We start from the raw sequence: 25,104 nt of genomic DNA, 5'->3' as shown, positions 1-25,104 counted from the left end.
AGATATTTAGCTGATTATTGCTGATGATAAAGATTTATTCATTAATGAAATTCAAAGCACCGTGTTGAAGACCATACTTGGACCTTTAATCATTATGACCAATTATGGTTTACTTTTACAAATTGTGACTTGGATTGAGAGTTGTCACATTTGGCACTCATACCACATCTTCGTATTTCTATATTTAGAATAATAATATTTATAAAATGTTATCTTAATTTTCCATGCCTTCATCCTAGGCTCCCTACCTTGCAGAACCTATTTATAAATGTGTTGATTTTAATTTATTCTTGCATTGGACATTAAGCGAGCAATAATCAATCTATCATAAGTTAAAGAATATGTAAAAGTAAGAAAATGTATATCAGCATATGAAAGGTGTTGCATGTCTCAAATTTTTAACTGCATTTCTTTTTGTAGTTAAAAGTAAAACAGATATATATGCATGTAATTTCAATAATTGTTTCTTCTCTTTATACAGGTACCAGGAATTCACCATAATCATACAACATACACATTAGTTTACCACATACTAGGAAGGACAACTCTTTCTACAGTCTTAATAAACAATTCACTCAAGGCTATACTATCACAGCTGGAACCAGACTCAAAGTACTTCATCAAATTGTGTGTGGAAGGAAATGATGAAAGACATGAGAGGTGTACAAATACCACTGTACAAACTAAAGCTGGAGGTTAGATTTTGTATTGATCATCTTTCCTTATCATTTTTTGCTTATATATACTTGTATATAAATAAATGAAAGACATTTGAAACAGAATAAATATCTGAAACATTTTCATCCTTATTGCAATATATTCTTTTAGGTTAGAGGTGTAACATTAAAATTAGCATGGGAAGGTAGAAAGGGAACTTTTCTCATCACTTGGCGTCTGTCGTCTGTCGTCGTTAACTTTTACCAAAATCTTCTCCTCTGAAATTGCAGGGCCAAATTCAACCAAACTTGGCCACAACCATCATTGGGGTATCTTGTTAATAAAATGTGTCCGGTGACCCGGCCAACCCACCAAGATGGTCGCCATGGCTAAAAATAGAACATAGGGGTAAAATGTAGATTTTGGCTTATAACTCTGAAACCGAAGCATTTAGAGCAATTCTGACATGGGGGTTAAATTGTTTATCAAGTCAAAATCTATCTGCCCTGAATGATGAATTTGGACTACTGGTTGTGGTTGCTGCCCCTGATTTGGTAATTTTTAAGGAAATTTTGCCGTTTTTGGTTATTATCTTGAATATTATTATAGATAGAGATAAACTAAAAAACAGCAATAATGTTCAGCAAAGTAAGATCAACAAATTAGTCAACATGACCAAAATGGTCAGTTGACCCCTTAAGGAGTTATTGCCCTTTACAGTCAATTTTTAACAATTTTCATAAATTTTGTAAATTTTGGTAAATTTTAACAATATTTTCCTCTGTAACTAATTGACCAAGTTCATTATAGATAGAAATAATTGTAAGTAGCAAGAATGTTCAGTAAAGTTAGATCTACAAACACATCACCATCACCAAAACACAATTTTGTCATTAATCCATCTGTGTCTATTGTTTAATATGCACATAGTTTTTTTTATCTATTCAAATAACCCCAAAAGTGAGATCCTTTTCAAGATATTTTGATTTTCAAAATAGGTGGGAAAAGACTGACTCAGATTTTTTCCTTATATTTGCATTGGTATAATTTGCTTCTAAAATCAAATAAAAGGAAATCAAGAATCTTATTTAGTTTTGATAAATGACCTTTTATGAGCTTTTGAAGGCTTATTTGAAAAGAAAAAAGGGTGTTATGGAGCAAAATATTTTACCCTGTATCAATGGGGGAAAAAAACAAGGAGCATCTGACATAAATTCCTAAACCTAACCTAAGTAAATCCTTAAATTCAGTGTGCACCACATTTTTAATGTCATTTTTCATAGACTGAATAGATATAACAGTCATTCCTTAATTAATGAAAACAAATTACAGATAGAAGTATATTTGGTTCTAGGGGAATTGGGGAATTCCTTTCCTCCAAAATCTATTTTAATAATTATAAGTAGTATGAGATGAATGTGTATCATTGCCAAATACTGTTGTTATCATTTTTTTGTTTAAACTTTCAAAATATTTTCACTTCATGTAGAGTTGAATCAGTTCTTATGAAAAAAATGTAATAAATTTCGGTATATTAAATCTGGCTAGAATTTAGGATTTCTAATGACATTCTTGTGTGAGTTTGTGACAAAAATACAGAACTGTGTTTTACAACAAGTAATCAATACAACTGCATGTTTACCTTTTCATTTTAGGAAAAAGAAAGGCACAGTCCACTAATGTCATAGATATAGTTTACATAATAATAACAGGTAAGAATTAATGTTTTTCTGCAGGATTGTTTTACACTTGCTTTGCTTGTGGCAATTTTACAATAAGAAGTACTGCCTACTGGTATATATATTTATATCCAGTGACTGTCTGCATGACCCTGAGCTACAGTAAAGATAAAACACAAAAAAGTTTATATTACTATTAAAGGCCATGTCAAATAAATTTTGTAGTTCTCAGACAATGAGAAAAAAAAATGATGAGAGAGACATGGTTTTTAATCTTTTTAATTATTATTTTGATGACCTTTATTTTTGTAACACCGTTTGTATTCTTGAACATTATGACATGATATTGAATAAGATACCAAGGAATGATTAAGAATTTTCAAAATTGAAGTACATATAACACAGTTGCAAAATATGAAGCAGACAAAAAACTTGTTCATAAAAAAATTCACCTAAAAGTTATTCCTCAACAATACAAATTAATTCAAATCTTTTATGGAAGGCACTCTTTTAAGCCCCCACCACCCACAGAAATATAAACAAATTAGAACAACACTCTCCTTGCATTTTGGTATTTCAAATACAACTACCCACATAAAATTTAAAAATAAATGCCTCCCCTGGGGGACATAGTATTTTCTTGAACAGCCCTATTATACAAATCGCAACAATCCCAAATAAAATGCTGTTTATATTCCCTCAATGAGGTATTTGAGATGAAACTAATATGTCCAATTTCCACAGTAGTACATGTGTGTTTGAATGTCAATAAATTGTGTTAAATTATGCTAAGATAAAATCCAGCATCTTAATAAAATCATAACTTTCTTTGGTATGCCTTAGACCAAATGTTTGAAACCTCGAATTTATCTAGATAGAATGACCACAAACATTAAAAAAGAGATATTGGGTATATGTCAATGAGACCTGAAATCTAACTAACAAATATTTTCAACAAAAACTAAAATGTTTAAGTGGCGGATCCAGGGGGAGGGTTCCGGGGTTTGGAACCCCCCTTTTTTTGGACGATCAATGCATTTGAATGGGGACATTTAGTTGGAACCCCCCCTTTGTCCTGGGTTGGGAACCCCCCTTTTTAAAATGGCTGGATCTGCTCCTGTGCTCACAAAGGGCATCATAGAAAATATCTCTGATAAAATATAAGTGGCTTAAATTGCCTAGTCCAGAAAAATTGTTTAAATTGAAAGATCTGCAATCAACACCCATTAAGTTCTTAGATAACCAAAAGCATAAAAATGGAACTAAAGACAACCAAGTTTATGATCAACATTGACTAAGTGAATAGTAGCCTTAGCTGTACATGTAGCTTTTGCACTACAATTGGACTGATCTTTTATAGATGTATCATCTGTAAGCTTAAACACATCCTGAAGGATACAACATTTTCACTTCTGTTTATATTTAGACATTTGCAAACTTGTAATTTTTCTTGATGCTTGTGAAAAAAGTTAGTTTTTCTAATGTGTAAGAGTTATCACTCTTTGGCTAGTTTGAAAGCAGTAAATTTGAATAACACTGATATTTTACACATTCATTTAATTTGGTTTGGCAATTAATGTAAGACATAAGCTAAATCAGCTAAATTTTATTAAGTTTGAATTCGGGTTCCTTCCCATTTCCATTCACATTTTATGCCCCTTTTTGAATGGAAATATTGCTGTATTTATTTTTTCTTTTCTCTTATCCTATGAGCTGTATATTTGCTTATGGAATAAAGAATTATTATTTCTCTTAACTTCATTTTGCCTCATCTAAATATTATGAAACTCTATTAGATGCTTTTTATACGACCGCAAAATTTGAAAATTTTTTCGTCGTATATTGCTATCACGTTGGCGTCTGCGTCGTCGTCGTCCGGCGTCCGAATACTTTTAGTTTTCGCACTCTAACTTTAGTAAAAGTGAATGGAAATCTATGAAATTTTAACACAAGGTTTATGACCACAAAAGGAAGGTTGGTATTGATTTTGGGAGTTTTGGTCCCAACATTTTGAAAATTAGGGGCCAAAAAGGGCCCAAATAAGCATTTTCTTGGTTTTCGCACTATAACTTTAGTTTAAGTTAATAGAAATCTATGAAATTTTGACACAAGGTTTATGACCACAAAAGAACGGTTGGGATAGATTTTGGGAGTTTTGGTCTCAACAGTTTAGGAATTAGGGGCCAAAAAAGGGCCCAAATAAGCATTATTCTTGGTTTTCGCACAATAACATTAGTTTAAGTAAATAGAAATCAATGAAATTTAAACACAATGTTAATGACTACAAAAGGAAGGTTGGTATTGATTTTGGGAGTTTAGGTCCCAACAGTTTAGGAATTAGGGGCCAAAAAGGGACCCAAATAAGCATTTTTCTTGGTTTTCGCACCATAACGTTAGTATAAGTAAATAGAAATCTATGAAATTTAAACACAAGGTTTATGACCATAAAAGAAAGGTTGGGTTTGATTTTGGGAGTTTTGGTCCCAACATAATAAGGGGCCCAAAGGGTCCAAAATTAAACTTTTGTTTGATTTCATCAAAATTGAATAATTGGGGTTCTTTGATATGCTGAATCTAACTGTCATGACTGTGTATGTAGATTCTTAACTTTTGGTCCCGTTTTCAAATTGGTCTACATTAAGGTCCAAAGGGTCCAAAATTAAACTTAGTTTGATTTTGACAAAAAATGAATCAGTTAGGTTCTTTGATATGCTAAATCTAAAAATGTACTTAGATTCTTGATTATTGGCCCAGTTTTTAAGTTGGTCCAAATCGGGGTCCAAAATTAAACTTTGTTTGATTTCATCAAAAATTGAATAAATGGGGTTCTTTGATATACCAAATCTAACTGTGTATGTAGATTCTTCATTTTTGGTCCTGTTTTCAAATTGGTCTACACTAAAGTCCAGAGGGTCCAAAATTAAACTTAGTCTGATTTTAACAAAAATTGAAATCTTGAAGTTCTTTGATATGCTGAATCCAAAAATGTACTTAGATTTTTTATTATGGGCCCAGTTTTCAAGTTGGTCCAAATCAGGATCTAAAATTATTATATTAAGTATTGAGCAATAGCAAGTCTTTTCAATTGCACAGTATTGCGCAATGGCAAGAAATATCTAATTGCACAATATTGTGAAATATCAAATTTTTTTTTAATTAGAGTTATCTTTCTTTGTCCAGAATAGTAAGCAAGAAATATCTAATTGCAAAATATTGTGCAATAGCAAGATTTTTTTTTAATTGGAGTTATCTTTCTTTGTCCAGAATCAACTTAAATCTTTGTTATATACAATATACAATGTATATTCACTTTTTACTACCAACTGATAAATTAAAATAATCTTTACCATTCAGTGATAACAAGCAGTTTTTTTACATCTTAATATTTTATGATGTATTTAAATGAGTAGTTATTGTTGCAAACTCCATTAGAAATTTTAATTGAGATTAGTTTTGGAATAAGGGAAAGGGGGATGTGATTAAAAAAATTGGGTTCAATTTTTCTCATTTGAAATTTCATAAAGAAAAAAGAAAATTTCTTCAAACATTTTTATGCCCCACCTACGATAGTAGAGGGGCATTATGTTTTCTGGTCTGTGCGTCCGTCCGTCTGTCCGTTCGTTCGTCCGTCCGTCTGTCCCGCTTCAGGTTAAAGTTTTTGGTCAAGGTAGTTTTTGATGAAGTTTAAGTACAATCGACTTCAAACTTAGTACACATGTCCCCTATGATATGATCTTTCTAATTTTAATGCCAAATTAGAGTTTTTACCCCAATTTCACGGTCCACTGAACATGGAAAATGATAGTGCGAGTGGGGCATTCGTGTACTGAGGACACATTCTTGTTTTGAGAGGATTAATATTCAACAGCATAGTGAATTGCTCTAAGAGAAAACAAAAATTTTAAGTTCATTAGAACACATTCATTCTGTGTCAGAAACCTATGCTGTGTCAACTATTTAATCACAATCCAAATTTAGAGCTGAATCCAGCTTGAATGTTGTGTCCATACTTGCCCCAACCGTTCAGGGTTCAACCTCTGCGGTCGTATAAAGCTACGCCCTGCGGAGCATCTGGTTACTATTAAACACAGATCAAGTTAGAATTTGAGTTGCTTCACTTACTGTGGGTTCATTATTTTTCGTTGGATACCAATTTTCATGGATTTCGTTGGTACAGGTGAACCACAAATTTAAATGTTCAAATAATGACGAATTTCCATAGGCTTGTATGCAGACTTTGGCAGAACTAAGAAATTAAATGTCCACGAAAGTGTAAGTTTTGTTCAATCCGAAAAAATTGTACCCACGAAAATAAATGAATCCACAGTTTACAGTTCTCTATAGCTAGTTATGTCACTTATAAGGTTATATGCAAGCTGGAGCATTATCTGTGTCCTCTGGACACATTATTTGTATACTTAGTAGTTAGCTAAACAGTGTATATTTGTTATCCTATCTATTACCTTCTGCAAGCAGTTTATACATGTACCAGATAACTCCAGTTTTCTCTATGGCATACTGGTAGCAAAAATTGTATCATGCATTAAAATGAAATAAGACATCAATATATATAGTCAAGTGCAATGCCTTACATAAACAAGGCCAAAATCCATTTAATGACAAGATAGCAACCTCGTTCAATACAGATGACGGACAAATTAGAGCACTTGCAAATTTTAGTTAATATCTCATTTAGAAATACATTTTTATGATTGACAATTCTTTTCTTTATGTTTACAGGTGCAATTGGTGGAGTATTAATGCTTTTGATTATTGTGACTGTAGTTTATTGTAAATGTAGATCTAGAAGGCAGAATACTTCATCTTCAGTGAACTACAATGAATTATCAGGTAGTTAAAACTATTTTAGAAATATTTTTATTTCTATATATTGAGTATTTGAGGACAATTTCCATATTGTAGTACCCATTCTATGCTTATGAATTTATTTTATATTTTTAAAAGGATATGTCAATGAGACAGCAACCCCAAAACTTATGTTAAGCATAATAGACATCTGGCACAAGTTTTTCTCAATATTCAATAAAAAGTATAAATTAATTCATTGAAATATTATTTTTTCAAGCTGAGGTATTGTTGCAACACGTTTCATATTGTTGAGTTTTGATATATTTGAGAGTTTCTTATTAGATAGTTATAATTAAGTTCTGCTCATTGAAATCATATTCATGTGACCTTCAATTTAACCACTTAGCTGGAGTTAGGTTATTCATCTATGAGCCTACTTCAGTTAAAAGGAAAACAATTTCAGCATTGAAAGTGAAAGAAGGGCAAACCATTTTATTGACTGATTTGATTCCCAAAAAACTCAATCTTATACAGGTAACTAAGATTATTAACATATATGTTTTTAACTTATAATAACATGAAATTAAACAGACCTAGAAAAGTTAGATTGCACGAGTTCACTATCTATTAATACCTATTATTATGTTTATATTGGGTTATATGACCATCAACAGGTATATTAGGAGGTCACTTTGATGGTTAATTAGAAAGCATCTAAAATAAAATACACATGAAATGCTGATACATATTATGGATCCATCGCATTATAAATTGTTTATTTTAGACTTTTTATAACCATGATCATGATGATAATTTGGATATACGTTTTATTATGTTATATTCAAATATGAGAATTTGAGTCAAATTAGTGAACATGATAGAATTTGACAGCTAATGCTCCTTTAAAGGAACAAAAAAAAATATTCTTGAAGCATTTCAGTATTTATGGCAAGTTGCTGTCACAATTTTGGGTTTTGAGTATTTAACTATTGATTTAAGGTTAATAAAGGAATATAGTTGGCATAGAAACTGTATTTATTTTTCAGTAAACATGGTAAACTCTCCACTGTCAAAAAACAGTTCTGGACAAAGAAATTGCTTTAGCAGCTGCGTACAAAAGGAATCTTCTTTTTCTGATAGTAGTCAAGTTAGTCACTCAGGCAGTTCAAGTTTAACTGAAAGTCCTAATTTTCCTAACAAAAATGGAAAGTCTTACCAAGAGAGTAAAGAGAAGCTAGTTGATTTTGATAGTGGTGATACAAAACAGAGAACCCAAATCGATGTGGATAGTGCTGAAACAAATGATAGGAAAAAGCAAGAAATTAACAGTGAAGTTGATATGTTAGAGTGCAGAAAGATCAACAGTATTAATGAAAAAGATATTTGCCTGAATGCTATGTTGTGTGGTAGGAGCCAGCCAGAAGAGAAAGAAACTGATGACTACAGTTCAATATTTGAAAGTGAAATTCTTCATCAGGAAACTATGTCTGAACATGATTCAACAAACAACACCTTAGAAGAACCAACACTGTTTTTAACAAAAGATGAAGAGAAGAAAGGTTTACTTCAAGCATGTGATACACAAGAAGAAGACAAGAAAGAAATGTTAATTCCTTCAAAAAAATGTAACTCATCTTTTGAAAATAATGGCACTGAAAAGATTATACATTGTGAAAGAGAACTTGAGATTGAACCTGTATTTTTTATTAAGGTTTCATTGGATTCAGATGTTCCAGGATTAGATGATTTAACCCACAACTCTACAGAATTGGCTTCTGTTGGTGTAAATTTTAATAGTCCAGACTTACCAAAACCAACAGAATATGATAAAAATGTAAATGTAGATGGGTCTCAAGCTAGTTCTCTACATGCAATGGACCCTCCTTCTGAAATGTTTTCAGCTCAGCCATATGCAGCAGCAGCAGCAGCAGAGTTTCATCCCCTTGTTTATGGGAATCACTGTGTAATGCCTAAGCCTGATTCATTTGATTATTCTGGTTCTTCTTCATCATCACCAAGTCATCAGAAAGAATCAAAAACATTGAAACATCAGAACAGCAGACATAATCAATTGGCAGCTCATGCTAGTATCAGTAACAATCAGACATGTCCCTCCCAAGGGGGCAGAAGTTCATGTGACATTGATGCTATGAACAATCAGGTTGCTAATCAGAATGTATCAGTTAGAAGACTAAGGGGCACAAATTTAAATAATTCTGACAATTTTAGGGACCAGAACACAAGAAGGGCCAACTCAAATAGTAATAAAGAATGTGAACCAATTCAGAGGAGACTCCCCTCACCACTATTGTTGCCTCAAACGGGACCTGTACCAAGCAATAGACAAAGCATTGAGACAGATGGTCAAGATACCTGTCCTGGTTCAGAAGATATATCACAAGAATGTCATTCACTCCCTGTAGGACCAGCTGTTGTGTGTCAGTCAAACTACAGAACTGAAAGTAATGGAGACAGAGGTAAATAACTGACACTATAAACAAAAAGATAAAAATAGATTTAGATTTTAATTAACACTTTAAGCCAATGTGATCATATAGGGTATATGACATCAATGACAGACAGTCTACATAATATGAGATATCAACCCAGATATGCATAACTCATACATATGTTTAATCTGTCATTTAGAATCAAACAGGATATTCATGATCATTCATGTTTTAATAGTAAATACATCAAAAGATAATTACGTTTGGCTATACATTGTTAAGTTTTTGTAACCAAGGAAAAACATGTTAAAAAAATGCTACACAGAATGCCTAAATAAAATGGCAACTATAATGCACCTCTGATTTTATACTTTTATTTTAGTGAGCAGTACATGTACCATGCCAATAAGTAAAGCAAAGGATTCACTAAGTCTGACATTTTTTGTGAGGTTAGGCTATCATATAGATCCTGATTCTTTCTATGGACCTTTGAAGTCATGGTTTGGGTTGTCTCTTCAAGTGCTTAAATTGTCAGAAGAAGAAGTACGAAGTATAAGGTAATTCAGTTTATTGGACAAATCTTTCCGCTGTTAAAAAAATATTCACTTATACAGCAAAAAAAAAATGAAACCATTAATCTAATAAGAAAGATATTGGAAAGTTTACCTGACCAAACTAATTGTATAAATCTGCCTTCCAAACCTATGTGATTCTCATTCTGTCATTATTTTGAAACAGTTTGTAGGATATAATTGTAACTGGAGAACATGATTCATATTACAAAGTCAACTTTGTTTCCACCGGGACTCGAACCCGGGACCTCTATGTTACAAGGCAGAGTGTTAATCGACTGAGCTAAAGAAGTAGGTCCCTAGCTCAACCTGTTATAATTACGGCTGACTTGGAATCTACCACATATTCTAAGGGAAGCAATCTCGTCACATAAGTGAGATATTTCTTCACATACATTTTGTCTTAAATTCTTTAGATTGTTTCAAGGAATTGACTAAAAAATATGCTTGATCAATTTACATTAAACAGGAGACTCAAACATTTAGAAAACACTATTAGCAAACAGACAACAGAAATTTCTAAACAGATAAAGGGAGGTAATAGAAAAAATAATTATTAACATAAGGCTCTAATTTCTTAAATGCCATATGTATTCAATGAAATGAACTCTATATTAATTCTGGTATTAGATATAAATAAATAATATTAGATACATGTATATGTAAATATGCTTTAAATTATATATTTAACAGACATCATTCCATTGGAAATCCTGATAAAGGCCATTTTCTCTTCACTCTTGAAAAATACACTGGCCAAGGACTTTACATAAGTGACATTGTCCAATACTTTGTGCAGTGTGATTCTCTTAGAGAAGATGTAATACAGTTTATCAAGCAGCATCACACAGACTGTGGTGTGTGTAATAGGCTCTATTTAACTGTGACACAATCTTTTTCTGAATCTACAGAGGATATAAGGAGAATTAGTGACGAACACCATAAAAAAAGAAACAACTGATTGAGAAACTCATCCTTTATCACAACTTGATCAGTTATTTCTACTTAGGAATTTATTACAGCGATATAATTTTTCTTTTTATGTAAAACCATTAGATCATGTAAATTATGTGGAAAGGCAATTCTAAAAGTGTTCAATTCATACCTATCAATTAAGTATTTGCTATATATGTTAAAAAAGTTTAATGTGTTAATGGTATGATTTGGAAACCAGATATTTATTGTACAGTCTTTCATGTTCTTTTTAAGATTACTGATTGAGATTATAAGGGGGAAAGTTAAGATCTCATTTGAATTATTTTAATCCTGTCAGACACCTACTGAATGGTGTCCTTTTGTCACATAATTTTTGTGTCATTTTGGGGAATTTGATTTTAATGGCAGAAAGCTGGTTAAATCTGTTAAATATATTTACTTCTCTTGTCAAATAGGGAAGAAATTATAACTTATTGCCTGTAATTGCAATAGGTATTTTAATATTTCAATATTGTTTTTGTGTTGATGGGTTGTTTTCTCATTGCCATCTATCCAGACTTTACTGTTATTTATATTTCTGGTTGTTAATGGAATTGTAGAACTGTTACAGCAATTTATTAGTTATAAGCTTTTATATCTTTAGAATATATTTCTTGTTAGATCTTTATCTTTTATTAATTATCATACTGTGGATTCAGTAGTACATGTATTCATTGGAAACCAAAATAAGGGATTTTCTTGGATACAGGAAAACCTGGATTTTAAATGTTCAACAAATTACAAGTTTTTTAAAGAAATATATGCAGACTTTTCCAAAACAATGAAAGAAGATATATACATGTATGCATAAAAATTTAAGTTTTTCTCAATCAATGAAAGTGGTACACAGTAGTACACACATAAATACATGAATCCACAGTATATAACAGATAATTTCATATTTTTTTTAACATTTTTTATAGTCAAAATATATATTTTTCATGAGGAATTTTCTGAGAGAATTTTTTTATGTAATTAATAAAGGTTTATTAGCTATCAATTATTATGTTTGAATAATTACATACTAAAACTTGCATACTTATTATAGAAAGTCCAAAGAAACCTTAGGCAATGCATTGACTGATTATAATGTATCATTAATTTGTGCAATTTTTAAGACTATATTTCATCTGATCACACATCAAGATGACCTACTATGCTACTTATGGTCATTTAACCCCAAAAAAACTAATGGTCATACAACCTGATCTAATGAATTCCAATTGACATATATACAAGCATGTGCAATCATAATGGGGCAATTTGTCTAGGTCTTTTTCAATTTCAGATTTAAAATATATGTTACTAATTGATTAGAATGATTTATAGAGATCTGTCAATAAAATGGCTATTTCAGGTGGCTCCCTTGTTTCACTTCTTAATTTTGACATTCTTTTTTTTTTTTTTAATAAATGAACAATGGTGACCACATGCTTAACACATGGGCATGGAATCCCCACTTAGAGTTTCCTTTAATTTTGCATGAATAGGGATTAGGAAAAGTTTTTGACTAGCAAGACAATAATATATTCACCATGTTTTATTTTTAATTTATTTTAATGAAATTGAACAATTTTTGTTTTCCCTAATTTGTAGCCTCTGGTTATGCCTCTTTTGTATCTTTTTTATTTTTGAACTTTAAATATTTTGATTACACTTGTCTATTGCGGAAGACATTTTGAAGAACAAAAGATATATATAGATGTTGATGTTTTTATTATGTAAGATTGCTGTCTTTTTGACGTGTTTCCATAGTCTTTTAATTTATATTACATTTTATGGATGATGATTATATCCTAATCTTAGGCCAGTTTGTAGAAAAAAAGAGGTCTTGAAATTGTAAAATTCAGACTGATTATTTAAAAGACAAACAATTGGTCTACTTTTGTACTTACAACGTATTGCAACTGTTATGATGTTGAGATTTTTAAATATTTATTTTCTTAATCAATTGTTCATAAAAAATTCATTGGTGTACACTCGACAGATATGATAGGACTTGACAACTTGCAAATTTACTTTTCAATGATTTTTTTGTGGTTTCATAACTTTGATGGTAACCTTTATTGTCTTTAAACTGCTGTTTTTATGAAAGGAGGAAAGCCACCTTTTAAATAATTATATATAGTTTAATCCAATGAATTTATTATTTTATTAAAAACATTCACATGAATATGTGATTACAATTATGACATGGAAAGGGATAAGTAAATCATGAGCAGTGCTACTTGATAAAATTGTGTGAGCAATATTGTTTTTGTTTCTTTAATATTTTCTTTTAAATCTTTTATATCTTCACTTTTACATCATCATTTTTACTTCATTATTTATATACATAATATATATCATGACAGTATGATTACGTTCAAGCATGTCTGAAAGGGAGATAATTCTGTAACTACAGCTTTTAAAATTGTCTTACGGTATTTCACCTATTCTCTATCACACAACCTTCTGATCTGCCTTAAAAAAATATTTTTATTGTACATATTTTTTATAGATTTTTACTTACAATTTAAAAATATATGATAAATTACTATAATGCAAATGTTTACTTGTTCACATGTTATGATGTGTTCAACATTTATTCATTTATATATATACATGTGAGTAAGAAGGAATATATGCATAATATTGTAATGTTAAAACTCCCCACTGTTTAGAATAGGAATCTCAGCAATTTTCAATTCAGTCAAGTCATTTTTCATTGTTTTATATATACTACAAAATATATATTTCTATTTTATGTAGTAGCTAGGAGCATTACGTTTTTCAATCTGTGTGTCTTTTTGTTTGTCTGTATGTCCCTTCGTTCATTTGTTTGTCCATCTGTTAGTCCGTCTGTCACACTTCAGGTTAAAGTTTTGGGTCATGGTGGCTTTTGATGAATTTGAAATGCAATCAACTTGAAACTTTGTACTCATATGTTCCCTATGATATGATCTTTCTAGTGTTTTGAATCCAATTTCACAGTCCACTGAACATAGAAAATGATAGTGCCAGTGGAGTATCTGTGTGCTATGGACACATTCTTGTTTCTACTTAGTAATAAATGTTATATTTATGTATGATGTTTCAGAAAGAGAATAAAATGTCCTTCATGATTGCAATTTATTGAAGTAGGAACCAGTCAGACGTATTTTTATGATCATCAGAATGTTGTGTTTTTTATTTATTAAATTTGAAAGAGAGATTAAAAATGTGATAAAGTTCTGTGATAGAGTTATATATGTCAATCAAGATTAAACTGTTTTATTTTGTCTAGAGAAGAAATAAATGTTTGAAGGACTTTATATAAAGATTGACGTTGAAAGGAAAATATTTGAAATAAAAAGCTCTCCTCATGTCTAGTGGTAAAAAGTAAGGTGCTAAGAAAAAGATCTATGCATTTGTATGTTAATTGTAATTTGAAAGTCCAAATCCTACTTTGTATTGTGTATTTTTGAATATTTTTTATTCTACATGTTTGATTTAAAAAATAAAAGCAATACTTTGTTAGGCATTTAAAATGTTTCATTTTTCAAGCATGTTAAAGGTACAAAGTTTATTTATGTTATATATAACAATGGTCAGTATGCTTTGTAAGTGTAACAAGTCGAAACACTTTGTTATAGGTAATTGTTAATAGTTGTTTTCACGGTACATTTGTTGCTGTTGTTGTCATGGTATTAACGATGTACTTAGGTGTAATTAATAAAAATAGAACTAAATATTTATTCTATATGTCAGAAGAGCATGAGTTAAGGAACAAAATAAGATATTTGATTTTTTTTAAATGGCGAAAGGCTAACTCAACCTTTAACCTTATGTTTGCATTGGTATTAACTATTATTTGTGTCTCAATTTGAAAGAAAGGAAATCTTAATCTGCTTAAATTTTGGTAAATGACCTTACATAAGCTATTGAAGTCTTATAAGCAAAAAAAATGGGTGTTATAGGGCAAAATATTTGAACCTGTATTGAAGAGGAAAAACCAAGGAATAGGAATATCTGACACTTATTCCTAAATCTCACTAAGTGTATCATTGAATGCAAATAAGCAGGTGGTCAGAGGTGTTTGCATGGAGGGTAAGCTGTTTGTTAGAATTACACAATGAAACAATGAAAAGATGATAAAACTAATTAAAGATTACAAAATAACATATTTTTATGTTGTTTGGATGCTGTTTCCTTTCGTTATAAATGTCATAGACATATAACCAAAAAGAGTCAACAAGAATCTTTTTTCTCTGTGAGATTTTTTATTATTTAAGATGAATACTACAGTTGTAATAGGGGACTTTAGGTTTGCACTCTGTCTGTCTGTCTGTCCATCAGTCAGTTCGGCACATCAATTTTCCATGTTAATCTGATATTAAGTACTGTGGATTCATTTATTTTCGTGGGTATCAATTTTCGTGGATAGAGAAAAAAAAGACGTTTCGTGGTATACGTATATTCGTGGATCGCTGATTACAACAACAAAAAATTCAGATACGTAATTCGTGGATTTTTTTTTATTTAGTAGATCATTTAACCTCCTTGGTTTAATCAATAATAAAACAAACAAAAAAGAAGGAATTCATTGAAAAAGTTTTGAATTGTCAAAATCCTCGCTTGGTCATTTTAGGTTAAAGTGTTCATTGAAAACTTCTATTACAATAATGGACAAAGACAACTAATTATTTGTTTGTTTTACAATTTATAAATACTTGTCGGAATTCTATAAGGCAATCAAAACTTTATGATTGAAAGCTCATTTTCCTAATCACGATACAATAAACAGTCATATAAGTAAAAGGTGTGAAAATAAATGTTTCTGTCATAAACAATATTACCTACGGGCAATATCCCCGTACTTAATCCTATTGATTTTCAATCACTAGTAAACCAAACTATGACACGGTAATTAACAACTTGCAGTTATTTTCCATGAACAGTTTTAATCAATTTTAAAAAGTAAATTTTCACTGATATTCGATATATTAATTATTGATTTAATAAAAATACTTGTATCTTCTTTTAATAAAAAAAAACATGTGTTATGTTACAATGTTTATTGCTATTCAACACTATACTAGAACTGCATAAAATAACCGGAAAAAAACATGCGACTCCATACATTTTTATCGGGATTATTCTTCGTTGAATTCTTAAATTCGTGGTTCGCTGTGATCCTCGAAACCCACGAAAATTGGTATACCACGAATAAAAATGAATCCACAGTATACTGTTTTATCATGACAAGTTACAGATCACTTCCGAATTTTGTTGTGGTTTAATGATTTTGTGCAGAGTTATGGTCCTTGGACTTAGAAAAAATTCCCTGAAATGATCAGTTTTCTGATTTTTTTTCTGTAATGCTTGACGATATTGATTTGATAATTGGAATAAAATTTAATCATGACAAGTTGCAGATCAAGCTCAAGTTTGTTGTGGTCTGATTATTTTGTGCAGAGTAATGGTCCTTGGACTTTAAAATTCACTAAAATAATTAGTGTTCCACCATTTTTTCCATCATTCTTCCATCATTCTTGAAGATAGTGCTTTGATAATTGGTATATATTTATTTCATGACAAATTACAGATCATTTTTAATCAGATTATTGTGACAAAAATGTCGGTTATTGATTTGGGGATGTACGCCCGGCGGGTGGCCGCCAAATGTTGTTAGTTCATTTACTCATGAACCGTTCAACCAAAGCTTTTAAAATTTTAATATGTTGTTACTGACAACAAAATGGAGGTCAAGTTCAATAATGACGATTTTGACTTTTACAGTTCTTGAGTTATGGTTCTTGAAAGATTGAAAAATGTCATTTCTAGTCCTGTCCGTGCATTAACTCAGGAACCGTTTGACCAAAGCTTTAAAAATTTTAATATGTTGTTACTGACTACAAAATGGAGGTCAAGTTCAATAATGACGATTTTGACTTTTACGGTTCTGGAGTTATGGTTCTTGAAAGATTGAAAAATGTCTTTTCCAGTCCTGTCCGTGCATTAACTCATGAACCGTTTAACCAAAGCTTTTAAATTTCAAATATGTTGTTTGATGACAAAATTGAAGTCAAGTTCAATAATGGCAATTTTCACTTTTTCTATTCAGGAGTTATGGTTCTTGAAAGATTGAAAAATTGTGTAACCAGTCATGTTGTTGCATTTACTCATGAACCATTCAACCAAAGGTTTTAAAATTTTAATATGTTGTTACTTATGACAAAATGGAGGTCAAGTTTGATATTGATGATTTTCACTTAATCCGTGAATCAGTTATGGTTCTTGTGATATTGAAAAATGCCAGGACACAAATGAATATTAATAAATCCGGTTTGCTGTCGCTCTGACAGCCTCTTGTTTAATTTTTTTTCGGACCTGATGATTTTGTGCAGAGTTATATATGGTCATTGAACTTAGAAAATTCACTTAAATATTCAGGCTTCCATACTTTTTTTCATCATGCTTGAATATTTTGACTTTTGTTATATTATAGTTCATACGGGGGAATCATACCATGACAAATTATAGACCAAGCTAGCATTTTGTTCCAGTACAATGCATTTGTTACCAATAGGGGACTTTGTATCCAATCAAAGGAACTATTTCAAATAAATGCATCTTTTGATTTTTTAGTTTGTATCCTCCTCATTTAAATTCATGAAAAGTAGTCCCTTATGAATATTCATTTTGTATGATTATTTTGATAGATTGTGATATTTATTTGTTGATATAAGAGCAATAGTATTGTTTTACATGCATATTTCATAATGTGTTCAATACATTGTTTGTTTAATATCGGAGATATTCTTATTTTCTTTAAGTTATTATTTAAAATATCATGCATCTATATCTTTATATATGCAATGAAACCGGTTTCAACTTAACCCTTTTGATATTGAAGAGTTTGTTAGTATTAAATATTACTGTTTAAATAAAATGTCAAATTTATTTTCCCTTCTTTGTTTTTTTTTTACAGTGATGCCATTTGGAGAAACAGTTTGGTTTCAAACAAAAATAACAGTACTTTTAGAGTATTGTAAAGTCTTTATTTGAACACTTCATTGAAAGTTAGTTATCTGATTACAGATTTAATTTTTGGGACTACTTCCTTCTGCCAGTTAAACTCTGGCTATACTTTAGGGTACTGTAAATCTGACCCCTTGTTTGATGAGAGTGTCACACTCCCTGCGCCTCCATTTGCTGTGCAGAAAGTATATGTAGAAACCTCATATCTTTACTGTATATCTGACTGCATTTTAGAGAAATTTTGCAACAACTCTTTGATCGTGCTAAGGTGGTTAGTGAAAGGTATAATTTCTGAAAGAGAGACGAAAGATACCAGAGGGACAGTAAAACTCATAAATCGAAAATAAACTGACAATGCCATGGCTAAAAAATGAAAAAGACAAACAGACAAACAATAGTACACATGACACACCATAGAAAACTAAAGAATAAACAACACAAACCCCACCAAAATCTAGAGGTGATCTCAGGTGCTTCGGAAGGGGAAGCAGATCCTGCTTCACATGTGGCACCCGTTGATTGCTGAACTGATAATTGCTCTCTCCCTTAAAATGTCTTATTTTCCATAGGTAGTTCAAATTTGTCTCTTCATCCAAGTCCATAAATATATTGCACTTATCTTTAAAATACTATTTTGCTTTTGTCCTGAATATGCATTAAATATTCGCCAATGCAAGCTAAGCAAACAACAATCTATCAAGAAATAAAATTTATTAAAAAAGCTTTAATGGTCTTTGATATGAAAAATCTGATTTACTGATGTTCTTTTAAGCTTGATTTTACAATCAGAAGTCGGGGTCGAGTTTATATTTTTTTTTACCTCGTTTAGAAATTCAATTCAAATAAAGTTAAATCACAAGCTGGAAAAGTAACAACATCATTAGATATATTTCTGTGGCAATTTAACCCTTACTCATTGTATAAAACATTTTAATCAACGTGTACCAGTGATCTCAGAAGATGATTGGGTGAGTGAAAGAGCACACTGGATGAATCAAAATATGTAATGAAATTGAAAACTTTGAAGAATGTGGAAGGCACTCGAAGAGGATTTATCCAATTTGGATAGTTAAATTATAAAAGTTGAAAGTCTACGCCGAGTGATTCAATAAATTCGATAATCCACTGGTAATAAATATATTTGTGCCATGTTATGATATATACAATGTATATGTCTCTGGTTATATTAATACCTTTTATAGTTGATTGTGTTCATGTGGAAGCATGACTGATTTGATTTATATTGAATAAAAATCTTATATTTTGTAGTTATTATAATACCTTATACTGATTTTGCATCAAATTAACTTTGTTTGAGTAGTCTATTACCATTACTAGTTATTACTTTAAATCAGCAAATTGCAAGTTCCATATGATATTCAAAGAAACTGATTGTCACTTTAGTTCCATCTTTGATAAGTTTAAAACAATACTCACAAGAATTTAATTCTGGATGCTATGGTGGCTGATGAATAAAAGTTACACCATTATTTTTCAAATAAATACTCGATTGTTTTGAATCAGTCTTGCGTGCTGAAATCTACAGTTATCCATAATTACAGCACACACAGGACTTAATATAGGTATAACCATATAACACATGGATAAAAACATCACAAACAATTGTAACAGATGCAAACTGTAATATGGACTTCCTGCTTAATTTACGGTTTTTGATTGAGTTAAGCCTTCCAATTGATATTTTATCGTGTGGTTTTCTATGTTGTGATGTTATGCTATTGTTTCAGAAAAAGGAAGAAGGTTTGGTACCATTAAAACGTTTATCCCGCTGCAAATGTTTGCACCTGTCCTAAGTCAGGAATCTGATGTACAGTAGTTGTCGTTTCACGGTTTGTTTATGTAATTTATACGTGTTTCTCGTTTCTCGTTTTTTATATAGATTAGACCGTTGGTTTTCCCGTTTGAATGGTTTTACACTAGTAATGTTGGGGCCCTTTATAGCTTTTTGTTCGGTGTGAGCCAAGGCTCCGTGTTGAAGGCCGTACATTGACCTATGATGGTTTACTTTTATAAATTTGTTATTTGGATGGAGAGATGTCTCATTGGCACTCACACCACATCTTCCTATATCTATTTCCTGCTAGATATTGAAATATTCTATAGTTTTTAATATACCTTGGAGTTCGATATATTTGTTGAACTATTTCAGTTCGACTGTATATTTAAGTGTCAATATAAAATCAGATGCGAAACGTTGTATTTTTATTGCCGCCTTTCCATACAATGAATATCCATATTTACTGTTAATAAAGGTTTTCAAAAATTAACTTTCACAAAAAAAGAATGCAAGTAGTTATTTTTGAAGCTCTACATATTGAACATTCAGTCGAACAATGCAAGTTTCTAATATACAAACACCAGTACCTTATAACTTTTTTTTCTAATCGACCGACGATTTTCTACTAAAAAAATGCAATACACTAATTTAAATCAGTAGTCATTCTTCATATTTGGTCTAAGTATTCTCTAGGTCCTTTTACTATTGTATCATTATAAAATATTGTTTTGACCGTAGAAATTTCAATTCCAGTTTTCCTACCTATTTAAGAAATTCTTCTTTTCCACTTTCCTTTAGATGATATATTTGATATTGATTTTTTTCATCAAGTTTAATTTCATTTTGATAGAATCTTGTCTGATTGTTTAATCATCATCCTTTGTTCCAATAAATGTAATGCGTATATTTTTATGCCCCACCTACGATAGTAAAGGCATTATGTTTTCTGGTCTGTGCGTCCGTTCGTCCATCCGTCCGTCTGTTCGTTCGTCCGTCTGTGCCGCTTCAGGTTAAAGTTTTTTGTCAAGGTAGTTTTTGATGAAGTTGAAGTCTAATCAACTTGAAACTTAGTACACATGTTCCTTATGGTATGATCTTTCTAATTTTAATGCCAAATTAAACTTTTGACCCCAATTTCACGGTCCACTGAACATAGAAAATGAAAGTGCATGTTTCAGGTTAAAGTTTTTGGTCAAGGTAGTTTTTGATGAAGTTGAAGTCCAATCAACTTGAAACTTAGTACACATGTTCCCTATGATATTATCTTTCTAATTTTAATGCCTAATTATATTTTTTATCCAATTTCACGGTCCATTGAACATGGAAAATGATAGTGGGAGTGGGGCATCCGTGTACTTTGGACACATTCTTGATACCTATTTCTTTTATTTTCTTACAAAAGAATTGGCCTTGTGACATTAAAACTTTCTTTTCACGTGATGTCCCATTTAGGTTTTTCTAAAATAGGTTATGGAAAAAAGTTATATAGCATTTTAATTTTGTTTATATTCTTAATTATAATCATTCTGATAATATTCAAATCTAAAAGTAAATTTAAGTGAATTCAAAAAACAAAACAATCCTGAAAATGAAATGTCAAACAAGCCATAATTTTTTACCCCTCTTCTCAAATTTGAATATATATTTTCAGTGACCAACAAAACAGGGATTTTTTTTGTAACCATCTTTGTTAAATTTTTTAATTTTCACTCCGTAAAGATCGATATATCTGTGACTGATTAGGGTCTTTTCGATTTGATTTTCCTTTGTTTTCAGTATTATTGTGATTTAACTTTTTTTGAAACAATTTAGTTAAAATTCATGAAATACAAGCAAACTTTTACAGAGAATGAATTTTGTGATAGCATTTCGCTCGTGCAATGAATATAAAAAAAAAACTAACTTAGGTAGTATGTTTGAGAATATTCCATTTGACTAGCACACTAACGGAAATTACAATATGTGCTAAGAAACTTAAAGTCTGTCAGTTGTTCAGAAGAATTTGAGATCTCGAAAATTGGTTTGATATCATCCCTAAAAGAAGGCAGAGGAACTTAATGGTGAAGGACCCAGACACACTAGGAGCATTGATATCCACAAAATGTGGCAACTGTCACATAAGAGGCCACTAAGCCGATTGAAATTGGGGATAAAAGCCATCCACTCTCAACATTTAATTCGTGGAAAGACGGCGTCCAAAACGACAAGCATGCATAATATAAAATGCAATGTAGACAAATAGACCAAGGTATTTAAAATGCAGACAAAGAGATCGGTTGGATATCGAGGGAATAGCTCGGCTGACTTCATTTCCGGAACAAAAACGTATCTTCATTCCTTAGTATAGTAATGGGAAGACTTAGACAAAAAAAAGTACATTAAAGGTAACGTGTTGAAGAGGTTTGTCAACTATTTGAAAGAATATTATAAGAATGAAATACCCATGCAATCATTCCCTAAGCATTGACGAAGAAGAAATTTTCCAAACTTTTTATAATCGTGCCAAATAAAAAACAACCAACACTTGCAAGATATAAAAAAAAATACAAATGTATGAAGACCTCTGATGAGGAAACCCCCAAAGTTCAAAATGTAGTTTCAACATCAAAGTCTGAAACCCCATCTATACCAACACGAGCGACCAAAGCAAAACCAATGGATTATGCAAATATGTTCATGCAGAATAACTATCAGAACCCATATGGAATGTATTCATCTAGTGTTGATATTATCAATGTATGTACATTGACCTATTATGGGTTACTATTCTCAATTGTTATTCAGATTGAGAGTTGTCTCATTGGCACTCATATCACATCTTCCTATATCTATGTGTTATCTACAAGGTTTTCAGTATAATATTCATCTTAAAACCCCCCTCCGCTCTTCCGCTTGAACCTCCAGAAGAACAATAAATACGCAACATTATGAAACTAATGTGCATGAACTGGATCTGATAATGGTCTGCTTTTACAAATTGTAACTTGGATGGAGAGTTGTCTCATTGGCACTCATACCACATCTCATACCTGTTGAATAAAAGAGGGATTTAATTATATATATAAAGATATTCCTGGTTTAAACTATGTTATAATAAAATTGAATATATTGATTCATTGATTTTCTTAATAACTGAAACTAATGACGACTGGAATATATTTTCAAAGGTGGTATAACATTACTTAATAAAAATTTATAGTGAATAGGAATATATTTTCAAAATTGCAATTACTTATTCAAAAGTCATTATGAAATTAAATGTATTTGAGTTTGCTCTAGTTAACTAATTGGAAATAACAAAACGCAAATTCCCGAACGTATCTAATCAAAATGGTGATAAGTAGAATGGATTTCAATTTTGAACGACTGTAAGCTATCTATTACTGTTTATTTCCTGTAAACTGACTAATTTTACTAAGTAGACAAATAACGCGAATATAAATCATGGCAAATATGTAAAACATGGATCGTATCTGATAAAAATACTTCAAGTCAATTTAAAAAATCGGGAGATAAATTCGCAGCTAAAAAGACTACACGTGAACTAAAGTATCCGAGTAAAAAAATTTCAAACAAATAATGCCCTTCAATATCCTACACATGGTTATCGATACAGGCTTTCCAACACAAAGATACTCTTGATGCATTATTATTCGTTGGATACCAATTTCGTGATTTTCGTTGGTACAAGTGAACCACGAAATTAAATGTTCAACGAATGACAAATTTTCTATAGGCTTGTATGCAGACTTCGGGAAAACCACGAAATTAGACACCAACAAACATGCAAGTTCTCCCTAATCCATAAAAATTGGTACTCAAGAAAAAAAATGAATCCACAGTACTCGTAGTTAATTGCTTTGTTTTTAATGGACATGTCTGTTGCTGATTGTCAAGAGGCACATGACTTGCACACATAAACATATCAGGTTGTGTCATTCTTGTTGACATCATTGGTATACATTAGTTTTCTCGCCAATAACTTGAGCAGAAAGATAGTTAAAAATCCATCGAAAAATGTTCACATAGATAGTCATTGTATTATTCTTATACGATGTTATACATTGTTGTCCGTCTAAGTGTTTTTATCATTAGTTTTGTTTGTACACTATAAGCAAATGCTTTGGGTTAATTATTCTTTTGGCTCGTTCAATATGTTGTAATCCTGTATAATATCATAGCTTCTATGGTATGAGTTTATCTCATTGTTGAAGGTTGTTCGATAAAAATAGTTGGTAAGTTCCTTGTAAGTTGGTATTTTATTTTATTGTTAACTCTGTGGCAATTTCCTCAACTATATATAAAACTAGTCAATATATTACGGAGACTACAAAAAAAATCAACCCAACAATGTCACACGATGTCGCTACAAAAACGACAACAAAAAGGGCTTTATTGTTTCCAGTGTTTATAAGAGTTGTGTCCATAAACAAACTATATATCATCTTTTATATAAGCTTGGGATTTCAAATATTTTGGCCACGAGCATCACTGAAGAGACATGTATTGTCGAAATGCGCATCTGGTGCAAGAAAAATTAGTACCGTTAATCTTATTATTTAATTGACACAAACACATTACTCCTGCTTGGTTTTGTAACAGTTATTGCGGATAATAATCCTTTTGAAATCTGGATGCTACATGTAAAAAATACATTTAACATGTTTGAGTACGGCAAAAAAAATTAAAGTTTGCATAAATCAATTACTGTCACAGTGTGTTGAATCTTGAGCCCTATGACCCCCTGATTTTAACACAAATACATAAATTCAGATCTGTAAAGGTCATTTTAGTCTTTTAGTCAATTTTCAGATTTTTCCAATGATGTAAATTCAGTACTTTGAAGTAAGTCAATTCAGATCTGTCCAGGCTATGTTCAAATTGTTCTGTAGTCTCTATTTAATTGTACACATCAACATAATACTGTACCGTCTTGAAAACTGCTGAAAAGTAAACTGAATTGACTGCAAGAAAATGGTCAGCTTATCTATTTGTGGTATTAATGTACTTGAAGTATTGACTGTGTTACTTTTTTTTGCCTCACCCATAAATTATAAATGATTCATGATTTGACGTACAGTTCATTGTAAGGTGTGTTACGGAAAAGAGATGATTAATGTATTTGATTATGTGATTACTTGGTCGTTTTTATAGTGATTATT

General features: G+C 31.0%; 1 protein-coding gene across 1 annotated transcript in view; it reads left to right on the top strand.

The window, feature by feature from the left end:
* LOC139486096 (uncharacterized) overlaps positions 1-14,852 on the top strand; it is a 34,230-nt gene extending 19,378 nt beyond the window's left edge. Inside the window, exons 7-12 of the mRNA XM_071270800.1 lie at positions 482-695; positions 2,313-2,369; positions 7,077-7,187; positions 8,192-9,622; positions 9,978-10,152; positions 10,861-14,852. Of these exons, the coding sequence (XP_071126901.1) occupies positions 482-695; positions 2,313-2,369; positions 7,077-7,187; positions 8,192-9,622; positions 9,978-10,152; positions 10,861-11,128 (2,256 nt within the window). The 3' untranslated portion in view covers positions 11,129-14,852. The remainder of the gene's footprint in view (positions 1-481; positions 696-2,312; positions 2,370-7,076; positions 7,188-8,191; positions 9,623-9,977; positions 10,153-10,860) is intronic.
* The last annotated feature ends 10,252 nt before the right edge of the window (positions 14,853-25,104 follow it).

This window comes from Mytilus edulis, chromosome 8 (genome assembly GCF_963676685.1).
Source record: "Mytilus edulis chromosome 8, xbMytEdul2.2, whole genome shotgun sequence".
NCBI classification, from domain to species: Eukaryota; Metazoa; Mollusca; class Bivalvia; order Mytilida; family Mytilidae; genus Mytilus; species Mytilus edulis.
Note: the sequence above shows the minus strand (reverse complement) of the source record. Positions and strands in the feature narration are given on the sequence as shown.